Source organism: Gambusia affinis, linkage group LG22 (genome assembly GCF_019740435.1).
Source record: "Gambusia affinis linkage group LG22, SWU_Gaff_1.0, whole genome shotgun sequence".
Classification (NCBI taxonomy): domain Eukaryota; kingdom Metazoa; phylum Chordata; class Actinopteri; order Cyprinodontiformes; family Poeciliidae; genus Gambusia; species Gambusia affinis.
The window spans coordinates 6,510,398-6,522,590 of record NC_057889.1 but is presented as its reverse complement, the minus strand read 5'-3'; the positions used below and the strand labels follow the sequence as shown (position 1 = coordinate 6,522,590).

At 37.7% G+C, this 12,193-nt stretch overlaps 1 protein-coding gene across 3 annotated transcripts; it reads right to left on the bottom strand.

The window, feature by feature from the left end:
* Nucleotides 1-16: 16 nt before the first annotated feature.
* Nucleotides 17-9,672, bottom strand: LOC122824909 (cytospin-A-like). Of its 3 annotated transcripts, none has more exons than XM_044105802.1 (12): nt 8,946-9,672; nt 7,990-8,117; nt 5,560-6,003; nt 4,603-4,676; nt 3,156-3,682; nt 2,992-3,079; nt 2,816-2,891; nt 2,367-2,403; nt 1,595-1,691; nt 1,369-1,485; nt 1,094-1,153; nt 17-786 (listed from the first exon to the last, which is right to left on the bottom strand). In XM_044105802.1, exons 2-12 carry the CDS (start codon nt 8,036-8,038, stop codon nt 697-699), a joined length of 1,659 nt encoding a protein of 552 aa, XP_043961737.1. In that variant the 5' UTR covers nt 8,039-8,117; nt 8,946-9,672; the 3' UTR covers nt 17-696. The 3 variants fall into 3 exon arrangements, with proteins under 3 accessions (XP_043961737.1, XP_043961738.1, XP_043961739.1); XM_044105803.1 differs by having other exon boundaries at nt 7,990-8,111; nt 8,946-9,636; XM_044105804.1 differs by lacking the exon at nt 7,990-8,117 and having other exon boundaries at nt 8,946-9,636.
* Nucleotides 9,673-12,193: the final 2,521 nt, after the last annotated feature.

Below are 12,193 nucleotides of genomic sequence, written 5' to 3'. Positions count from 1 at the left end.
AAAGGGGATAAAAAGCTGTGATAGATACTTTATTAATGCATTAAAATCATAATCACATTTTAAAAAAGCAAAGAGGTACATTTACATTTCAGACAGTGGTAGGAGTGTTCATGGTAAAAACCTAATTTCTAGCATAAAAATTGTACTACATGTCTGATCACACTGAATAGATGAAAACAGTGATTAGAGAAGAGGTGCATAATAAATAGTTAAGATAAAGTGACCTAGATGCCAACATATTTCTCCAAAAATGCTACATTGTCATAGCTAACCTGGTAATAAAGTGCTCTTTAAAGTAAATGAAGTGCATACATTGCATAAATCAATGCACCCAGTGCACTGATTTATGCACCGACTGGAACACAGAATACAGAGGTGATCATCCTGCTGCACTTCTTTCAGCGTCCTAGATCTTATTCCCCAGATCCAGTGTAGTTGCTGTGCAAGTAAAAAAATAAGAAAGTGCTCCATGGGCGAAATGCTGTATAGTTTCTTCCACAGGGAGTCAGCAAGCACCTGCTGCTGAGTGAATGATATTGTATTTGACACAAAAGAAAAAATGCCAGTTCAACACTTCTGACACATTTTACATCCTGACAAATGAGTTCCTTGTGTGTAAAAGCACTGATTCACTAGTTCATCTCCCAATTCTTCACAAAAGGAAAGTGGAAGAGTGCAAGTCACTGGATCCCGTCTTCACATCTCAAAGTGACGGAAAATGCTTTCGACATATGCCAGCACTCTCTGCCAGTCTGGCCCATCTGCCTTCAGCATCTCCTCCACTGTCTGTCACAAAGTTAATGGGAAAAGACTTTGCAGTCACATAAACTTCAGAGCTTAACAGATTAAGAAACAGTAAGTGATCTACAAGGCATTCATGATTCATATTAAGAGAAAAAGTCTATTAAGCAGTTAAGGAGCACCTTATCCTTAAAAAAATGAGATTATTTGTTATAAAAAAAACACTACAAACCACTGACATTTTTGGTTTCTCTAACCAAAAATGGCTGTTTAGAGCTGATTAACATTTTAAATATCCGCACAGAATATTTGATGCATCGTTTGAAAAATATATATTTTTTAAAAGTCTCACCAGTGTGGCCGGGATTCCCACACTCTCTCCTGTCTTGAACGCAAGGCCAAGGTTTTCTTCCTGTGCACATTTTACATTCAGAAGTCATTGGCTTTTACCAATATTTTGAACACGTTAGTAATATCTCATAAAGCCATTTGATGAAACTTGTGCATCTTCATAAGATTGCAGGTGCAGCTCTAGATCACATTGATATGTTTGAGTATTGGCAAAAGACCAGACTGCTTCATTCTTCCACAAAATATTCATTGTGTCTAAGGTTGTAATTTTTTTACCTTGTCAGCTGGAGTGAGGCTCTCATACGGGATACGAGTTGGCAAGTAGGTGTGATAAACCGCACAGAATGCCAACCCATCCTCCCAGCAGGTACTAAAATTGGTGATCTCAATATTCTGTTGCAGACCAACACACTAGAATAATTATAATCATCACAGAACAACTAAACAGATTTTATTTTCTGTCACTATGTAGAGTATTACACACAAGACTCTCTGCTCTAACCTTGTAACCTTGGGTACGACTTTGGCACCACCGCAGCAGAGAGTTTCTCCTGGAGCCACCATGACGCCTCAGCAAAGCACTGAAGCCATCCTGAGGTCTGAGGTCAAGACAAGAAAAATAAAAATCCATGCTAGTTATATCTAAATTAATGTTTACTTTTGATGACATTGTACATCAAGTGGATTAGCAGAGACTTCTAAATAAATTAGAATGTCACTGAAAAGTTATTGAACTTAGATAGTGAAGTGTGTAATGTTATTACAAAGGACTGCTTGGATTCAATATCTGTTAGGGTAGTCTATAATGTTTCAAGTTACGAAAGGACTGCATGAATGAATGCAAAATTGCTAGAGTTGTATGAAAAAGAAAAATGTGGGCTAATTACAGATATTTTTAGGACAATATAGAATAGTTTTATTGTAATTACTTATTTCTCAAAATAGTGAAGTGATAAATATGCTGGGATATTACACTCTTGACAGTTTTATTAGCAATTACTTATCTTGGTTGTGAATGTTGTCAGTGACTGTCTGCTGGTGTTTCCTACAATTGTGAAGGCTATGACATATCTATACTATATTTTTGTAGAAAAACTAAATCTCTATCTATATATGTACAATTTAGATTCTGATTTACTGAGTCACAGACATATACACCAACTCTTTAAGCTTTACTATGCATAAAAAGTGACATTCAGTGATCAATTACTCATTCTTTTATATAAATGCCTCAACAGTAAAACAGTCCACCACAAAAAAGAACTGCAGCTTACTTCACTGAATCTGAGGTTTGATCCTCCTCTTGTTTTCCTGTGAGACAAAGATGCATCAACAATTCCACAGCAAAAGCAAAATACATAGAAACTGATTAGCTAGGTTTATATGGAGCCCTGCTCCTGACAGCTGAGAAAATAAATCAGAGCTCAGGGAAAATCTCTGCAGAAAGGAAACTTCTCTCAAGTAGAAAACAGGGAATGGAACATTTGTGGGTTTTGCACTTTCATCCTGTGTAAAATCCACACAGGATTTTGCACAGAATCCAGTGCAAATAGCTAATAATAGCAAATAGCAACACAGTTATTTGTGTAGCTCTGAGTCAAGACAGTTTTCAACAATAATTAGATAGTGGCATGCACTAGCAACATGAAGTGTCAGAAACAAGATGTAATCTGTGCAACACCGGTCACGTTACAAACCTCAACACAATAGTATTGATTCTGACCTGTATGAAAGTTAGACCAACTGTCCTGCCTTCTCAAAAGCCGGTCTGCTCTTTTCCCTTTTGTTGGCTCTTCTCTCTGGATGGATTGTAGGAGAGAATCAACAAATTTAACATAAAAAAACCAGTTTAAAAATTTATTCCAATCCTGCTGGTGACAGCCACTGAGAATTTTATACCTTGCATAAGGGTAATGTTGCGCTTGTGTTTTTTGAAGTCTCATTCTGATTTGAAGAATCACTTTGCAGTGGAAAACCAGACAGGCTCCTAAAGATCAAAGTTATGTTTTAATTGTACGAGGCAGTTGTGAATGATCGTAATGTGAAACATCACATACACTCACCAAGACCTTTCGGACAACATCACTATCTTCCGTGGATGTCTTGGTCCACGTCCAACTTCTTTCTTATTCTCCAGAGTGTGAATGAAACCATCAACTACTCCCTTTCTAGTCAGCTCAACATCTTTTGATCCTTTCGTCTTGTCAGGATCATGAGTTTCACCATCGCCACCATTTCTAATTTCTGTTTCACCTTTGTTTTGAAGATCATTTCTAACCTCTTTATCCATCAGTTCATTTTTCAGCCTACAAACATTCCTCAGAACATCCAGCTCTGCTTGCTCCTGCTGCCGTTGCACAATGACTTCATTTAGTTTGCAGCAAACGTCTTTGTGCTCAGCCCTCAGGCTCTCCAGCGCTCGCTCGGTCTCCTGCTGCCTCCTAAGAGTGTGAGCCAGCTGCTCCTCCAGAGCTCTATGGTTCTCTTGGAGCAAACCCAGAGAGTGATCCGATTCCAGTCGCAGCCTGTCGGCCACGGACACAGCGGTCTGCAAGTCCCACTGGAACTGCTGCCACTCCAACCTCTCTGTCTGGGAGCAAAACAAACAGTCATCTGAAACTAAGGTTGAATATTCTTAAAGTGAATAAAGAGTTGTTACTTCTGGTATTTCTGCTTCTATGACAAATCTCATTTAAAACATTCCTGTTTTCTATGAGATTTTTTTTTCATTTCTCAAAATCATTTCCAGGGCTGAGCATATTACAGCCATATTCAATTGAACATAATATACGTCCCGATGAGTCTGGTTTGTCAGATTAGAAGTACCTTTTTAAAAACAACAACTATGAAGCATATATTGAACACTTTTTTAAAGCCCTGTTTTGAGTATTTATAGGACATTTGCAATAATAATAAAAAAAAAAAAATTCTTCCCATCAATCTTGGAAGTATTTCTAAGCCATTTCCCAAAAAAAAGGGGTGTTTGACATTCAAAACCTCCAATGCAACCTTGATTCTTCCCAGAAGACAATGTGTCTGCAAGTTCACCTTGAAGCCAGACTTTCATTTGTTCGTTAAAAAAAATTATTGAAGGGCTACATGTCGTATACCAGGCTGTAAAGCTCTCAGTCAGCATACTCAAGTTTGTCTTGTTAGCAAGGAGAATGAGTATTCTTAAAGAGAAAGATAGCAGCATAACTTTGCAAAGTTACATTTGAGGAAGAAAAAAAAAAAGCTAAGGTGTTGACTATATTACAAAGTACCACACAGGTGCAATCTGCAGCCCAAATCCTAGGATTAGCATCTGCTTCATGAAGCATGGAAGGCTAATCATTTATCTCTGTAAAAAAATAAATCAAAGGAAACTAAAAAAAAAAGACAAAACAAAAAATTGTGTGTCCAAGCTTGAGACTTTTTTTTCCCATCGTGCTCCGAAATGTAATTCTGAAAGAGCATATTTCATACGAGTGATGGAGGCAGCAGGTATCCAAAAGGTCCAGCAAAGCTTACCTTAAGTGTTTCCTTTAACATGTCCAGCTTCTCAATAAGATCATCCCTTTCAGTTATTAAGCGCCTCATCATTTCTGAAAAGGTGAACAAAACAAGTTGAACCAAAACAGATACAGGGGTGGCTTGTTGACAAGTACAGGTATGGTTATTCGTATTGAAAAGCTTGCTTTTTTTTTGACCAGCTAACATACTGAAATGACCATTCCAAAAATACAAATCCCCCGCCCCCAAAAAACCAAAAGGTTTTCACGTAATCATGACAATGAACTGTGAAGAAAATCTAAATGATTTGAGACTTACAGTAAAAAAATAAAAGAATAATACCTTTTAATGTACTTATTTTTCACGTTCCAAGAATCAGACTATGGGAACTTTTCAAATTGTGCAGGTTTAGAATCTGCTGGTGTCCACGTAAATTTCCTTTAATAATATTCCTTTGGCTTAGACATTATAAAGATGATGTTTTCCAATGCTGCCTTAAATGTTTTCAACCATCTTTTAAATCAGTGATCAAGTTACTTCCAAAATAATGGCTTTATTATTCCAATTCATCCTTCCAGAGGAATAGGCTGAAAATACAGTACGCAATCTGAAAATTGGTGATTGCTGATGTTTTTTTCTAAAGCTAATCAGGAACAGGTTGGTTTTTTTTCTCTCCGACTACCGTACAGTAAAGGTCGTATTAGTGCAGTTGTTACCCCGTTAACAGTTTATATCTTGTACACATTTGTTAAACATACTTGCTTAGTGCTGCATTAAAAAAATGACTTTTCATTTAGGCTATTTTTCCTCTTTTTAAGAAACCAGTCTAATAAATTCTTCGGTTAATCACAAAATTATTACATTATGACAATAATGCAATAATTTTCAGTCTTCAAGATTAATCTAGCTTGAGTTTTCAGTAAATATAGTCTTAGCTATCAGTTGTGAAAAGAAACAGAAAAACTAGCCCCATACCGACAGCTCCTGTAGTAATATCAGTGTTGGGAGTTAGGCCCAGTGAAGCTCTGTAATGCTCCATCAGGCTGAGTAAAACCAGGGTCATCTCCTCTCCGGGTCTCTCTGCTGCTGCCTGCAGCTCCATCCCGCTATCTCTCTCCTGCCAGCTCTGCTCTGAAGGTGATCCTCGGGGCAAAGGCAGTGCAATCGGAACGTCTTTCTCCTGTCCGGCTGCTGCATCACTTGAGTTGATGCTCTCCACGTTGATCACTGCCCACTCCGAGGGAGCCGAGAGCTTCTGTTTCCAGTCTGCAGCTTGGGAGGGGGTGGAGGGCGTGGTGCTGGCGACTGGTGATGAAGTTTGCACCTTATCAGTCGAAGCTGCAGAGGGTGAAGCCATGGCAGTCACCTCTGCCTCAGAGGGGGAGGTAGGAGGTGTGTGGTAGAAGTCTAAAGGGGAACCTAATGACGGAGAATAAACAGTAAAACACATTCAGGTTTGAAAATATCTGATAGGTTGCAAAAATTTGCTAAGCTTTTGTCTCCTCCCTTTATCTTGATGCAGAGGAGAGCAATGTCCACCGAACTGTTTACCGTCCTGGGCTGAATGATTCAGCAAAATGCATCTCCTGCCAATAACTTGGCCAGCAACAACATGTTGTCCCATGGGGTAAGAAAAAGGATACTAGATTCTCCCTGATCCTCAGCAAGAACTCTTACAGCTAATAGCAAGCATTCACATCCATCACAAGCTGCTTGTTTACAAAAATGAAACCCTTTCATAACTATTTTTTATTTCACTGTTATTTTGATCATGAATCCTTCTATATCATTAACTGTTTAATATGATGATGAAGCTTAATAGGTTTGTTTGATGCACATCTTATCTGGTTTCTAGGGTACACATTTTGGCAGTCTGCAGGGATCTCATTATTCCCCACATCTTCCTTCCTTGTCCTTGCAGGATTCTGCAGTCTCATCTTTTCCCTGGGAGCAGTATGACATACTGTAGTCTGCCGAGTAACTGCAGGAGTGCTATTCTCCTCCTACAGCTGGAGCAAACTTCCAGCATATTGACAGCTAAGAAAGAAAGGCAAGCCAAGGAACCTTAAACAGATGTAAGTGAGGGATGCAACAGTGAGCTGCCACTCAACCATTCTTGACTGGAGACAAGATCTCAAAGGTAAAGAGGCACCATTTTGTGCTAATTAAACAAAATGACAGCTGGGCTGATTTGCAATAAAGAACAAAGCATCTGTGGAAAAAGAAGCCACAGGCGAGGTTTTGCAATACGGATGTGGAATTTCCCAATTTAGTATTATTAAATGTCTAGAAATGTTCCTTTGCACATTTTTTATATACATCCTGAATGTATAAAACGGAAATCCAGCAGAGCAGCAAGCACAAGTGTAATAGAGTCTAATGTTTTAAGATACCTGCTGGGCCGCTAAATCAGGTCAAAATGAAAATATCTGGTTTTGATCTCTATGCAAATCAGAATTTTCTACTCTTACACAGATGGAACAAAAAGGTAAGGAGAAAAAAAACAGTCTATAAATAGTGTATGTGAAATGATGCAACTTGGTGTTTTACCTCAACCACAAGCAGCCTGAAAGAAAATAAAAAAAATGATAAAAAACAACCTTTTTTTAAATGACAAGCCAGAATTAAAGGCACGTTACTCAACCCAGTTTTGCCAAGAACCCAGAATCATTCGTCTTACTCCCTTAATTTTGTAACCATTCCATGCAACTGGCTGAATATTGTGCAATATTTTAGCCTAGGTTTAGTCACTGTCCACTCAATTCCCAAATTTAGACCAATGAGTAATACAATGGCCTTAAATAAAAAGCAGACATCTGCATTCATAAGAAGGTCTTGATTAAAAACTAGCAAAACCTTTGTATGGAGATGCCACATAGTTCAGAACCAGTCAATCAATCAATAAAATTTTATTTGTATAGCACATTTCAGCATCAAGGCATTTCAAAGTGCTTTACATCATATCAAACACAGAAACACAATGCAACATAGAACCAACAATCAAAACACAACATTAAGTCAGGTTCCGTCAATAAATTTGTAATTGATTACGTTTCAAATGCAATCCTAAACAGGTGGGTTTTTAGTCGAGTTTGCATCCATAAAATGTTTACCGGTTACACTCCTACTGTGTTATATGGAACGAAATATCTATTGGTACTTTTATTCCCTTATACGCTTACAATCACGCAGTTTAAAACGATGAAAACAGCCTTTCAATGGGCTTCCGGCACGGCAGTCAACTTCATGATTAAAATAAAATCTATTCATCAAATGCATCAGAAATACTTTTCATTTACTTTGCTTGTTTAAGCTCTTTGATTAATACCTTTGTGGATTTCTAATGCGTGTTATATCACTAGCTGTCCAACCACAAATACTGCTATCAAGAAAAAAAATACATACCTGTATTTGTAGGGCTGTAGCTGTCCTTGTCATTGTGGTTACCCATCATTCAACCTGACTGGGTATCGGCACAGTGTATCAAACACTGCCCTCTACTGTCCCAGGTGTCTTATGAAGCCTTGCTGTAGCTTGGACATAAGAATTAACGTACAATTTACTGAGAACGACTCACAGCAAAACATCTCCAGAAAATAAATAAAAATGAAGCTCCAAATATTTGATTTTAAATGAAACCCCTAAAATTTTTTAAAGAAGGTTTCAATTGAACAGTCACCAACTTCAGCTTTAGATAAGACTTTCTTGCAGTGCTCATGGTGCACAATAATTTAGGACAGGAGTCTTCAAGAACTACTGCCCAGCAACTTTCAGATGCATCCCTTCTCAGCCTTTGCCAAACCTGACGGGATTCTGATGAGGCATTAATCACTGGACTCAAATATGTTGCCTCAGCGATGCTAAAAATTGCAGAGCACTCTGGAGAGCTGGATAATCCCTATTTAGGATGTAATCATTTCCCCCCCTTTTTTTAGCCCTACATTAGTTCCCGAGTTGTATCACCCTGGGCAGAGAGCCATAATAAAAACCGCGACTGTCTGGAAAAGACAACGACACTTGTGACCCTCTGGGGACTTAATGAGATATATTCAGCTCAATAAAAATAAAAGAAGCGAAGCAGGTTTATTTTCAATGGTAGAGAACAACATTAATTGAGATTCTAGGCTCGACAGCTCGGGATAACTAAACAACCCCAAACTGTTAGGAACCATGTTTCAAAATATAAACACAAAATCTGAAACTGGTTGATGGTGACTAAAGTTTAAGGTCAACATATCTCAAAAAATGTGCCGCATTTTAGTCAGTCATTTAGCTTAAGGCATTGCAGATGCTGAATCTGTGAAGCTACGGTTTGCACACAGCATGAAGTATTTTTTGTTTGTTTGTTTCATTCATCGTACCTGCTCGGCTCAGTCTGGCAGCTGGAAGCAGTCCACTTTAGTCTCAGGCTGTCCTGCGCGTTTTTTCTACCACCCTCTCCGCCTTTTCTCCTCTGTCCAGTATCCCGAATATTCCCGGAGGACAATGAATCCCAGCAGTAAAAACACATGTGACTCAGAAAGACAGAAACGCTCGTCTCCGTCTATGACTTGAATCCAATCTCAGACATTATCCAACGCCAATGCTTCGTCTTTAAGTCCAATGCGGCAAAATAGGAAGGGGGCAGAGGAAAGAAACTGGTTGCGCAGCAGCTTTTCACCGCATAAACAGGAATGAAAATGATAATACTTTAAAGCGATGCTTAACCCCCCCACCACCAAAATACAACCGTCCGATAATAAAAATGCTACGTGGGAAGCGACCCAAAGAAGCAGTCACATCGGCTGAATGGAGGTTAATTATTTTCTGTGAAAACCAGGTGTGGTGGCACGCGGGGAACAAGTTCTGCTGTCACGCGGCCTGCAGGTGGATTCTGTCAGATCCTGTCACATAGCTTTAAACCAGAAACACTCAAAGTAATCTTTAATCAGCAGAACTATGCTTATCCAGCCATGAAAGCTCCGACAATAAAGCCTTAAACAGGGGAGCAGCCTGGCGAGGCGAGGCGCAAACTAAATATAACACGCCTGAATATTTGTAGAAGGAGTGGAAGACGTTTTTTCTAAGCAGCCACGTGATTCTTTTTGTGGTAGCTGTTTTGTCTCCAATCATATATGTAGCCAGGTGAAAAAAAAAACAAGAGTGACAAGTCTTGGCACTTTATTTATGCATCTGGAAGAGAAAATGATTTAATTGCCCTTAAATTACAACTTTTTTACTATGTGTTACTCATTAAAGAAAACATAACTTTGTTTTTCTATGAGGAAAACGTTAGGACATTAAACCCCCAGAATATACAGTAGTGTTTCGCTCTTTGGTTGAGTAACACTATTCTTATATTTGTAGAGTTATTCTCATATTTGTATCTAGTTATTTGTCGGGTATATGTCTACAAATTGAGACCAATCTCACTTGAGAACATTTTTTGTGTTAGTTACGTCCTATGAGAGCCAAACTTGTGCAGTCTCTTTTTGATTTTACAGCCAAGCACTTTAACATCAATATAGTAAGAAGCTGCTGTAGGTCCCATGATAACATTTTAAGGTCTTCAGAGGCTTCTTTCAGCATCTTCCAGTATGCTTTCAATATGGACAATTAACAAAAAATGTTAAAATGTATTTTTGTTCAGAATTAATTTTGTAAACTGATGACTATATTAAGTAATGGAGAAGGAAAATGATGGAATATTTTAAAGATTTTTCTCTGTCTTTTATAACTTATTGAATTCTTATTTTTTTATTGTGTGTTGTTTTTGGTTTTATTTTGTCTGTATTAGTTTAATGCAGTACTGTACTTAGTAATAAGATCTTGTCTACAAAGTTTTATTTTTCAGCACCACGGATAGAGCACTACACGTTAAGTCAGCTGTTGCGCCCTCTTGTGTTTCTATTTTTTAATTACAGGAGTCCCCAAAATTAGAAACCCTTTTCTAGTAATTCAAGAAAACATTACTACAGTTTAAACAGCATGGAACAATTTTATATACAACAAGACTCTAATGACTTTAGCTTGGGAATGTGTTATTAAACCATTTCTTGGGTTGCCAAAGCCCTGCAAAGAGGAACAGACTAATTTACATACGAGGTCCAAGGAAGACCCAAATCTTAATCGCAAACATTCGACTGTGAGGCATCACAAAAATGCAAAATTCTTACTTTTTAAAAAGTATTTTAATGTTTGTGTGTGTCAAGGCTGAGACAACATATTTTAATAAACCCTTATGCAAAAGCAAAACTAGATCTTAAAGTATCTGTGCCACACTAATGAGACTAAAAGTCTCAGTCTGGCCATCTCTGTGGGTACTATCTTACTCTGGCACAGCCTGAGGTAACCCAAGCCTTGTGTTTATTTCGTGGCAATGCTGTTAATTAGGGATGATTCAGAATGTGAACCGCTGAGTAAAAATCTCCTGATCTATGCAGCATGATTTCTCTGAATAAAGATATGCAACTGTTTTCAGCTCTGGGCTGCTTTAAGCTCTGCATTCGCATGATTCCTCAGTGACCTAAACACCTCTCTGCATTGTCTTCTCACTTTAATCCCACTCACTTTCTATTACCATAAACATGGTCACGAAGCTTCTTAAAATACTAATTTATTCTTCTACATAACTAAGAAACAAGCTAAGAGAAACAGAACTTGATGAATCTTAAACTCAGGAAATGTTATAGCTAAGAATATGAAATAAGGGGAAGGCTAGCTAGCAAAATAGACAGATGAACACTTTATTTGAATAAAGAAATATCTAAAAAGAAAGCCTCTGTATTTTTGCTTTTGCAAAAATACAGAGGCTACTTTTCTATACTCTTGCACATGTGTGGGGTATATTTTCTTGGTACAACACCAAATACAAGTCCGACCATTACTAGCAAGGTCTTCCTGGATATGGAAGCCTATTTTCACCAATCCGATGGCAAATTAATAATTACTGTCTTATAATTAACTATGAGATAGCATCATAATTAATTGAGATTTTTCTTTTCAGAGTGGCAAAAATGGGCTTCCATTGATTGAATTCATGAAAATAAGCAGCTGAGCTTGTATGATTACTTCGTAAAAGGTACATATGCAATATAGGGTGAAGTATTTCAGTCAGTTATATTTTACTGACATAAAAATAAAAATTAATAGCCGTCAATCTAAAATGAAGTTTGGGCATAAATTAATGTATTCACTTATGTTCAGATAAATGTGCGATTCTTCCATTATGTGGTTTTTAAAGGTGCGATTCAGATGCAGCTTAATTAAAAATAGCACAATCTGAAAATAATCTAACTCTCGAATTCAGTTTTATTTTCTTCAGATTTTTTCTATAACTTGCACCAGCTTGAACACTGTTGTTTTTTTTTTATCCAGTAGTTTCACTTTAAATCCTGAATATCGTGTGTGTGCTTTTGCTTTCACGTCAATTACGCTATTATCAGAAAAAAAAAAATTGAAATAAAATAAAAAATAATCCCTACTGTCAAATTGTTTCCTTGCTTCAGGTGAGAACTTTGGTGTAACATTAAATCTGTTGACGGCAGATCAATATTTGGCCAGTATAGGCGCAGACTTTGTAAAAATGGCGTCTGATGCAGGTTCGGCAGACCAGCAGCAGAGCTCTTAT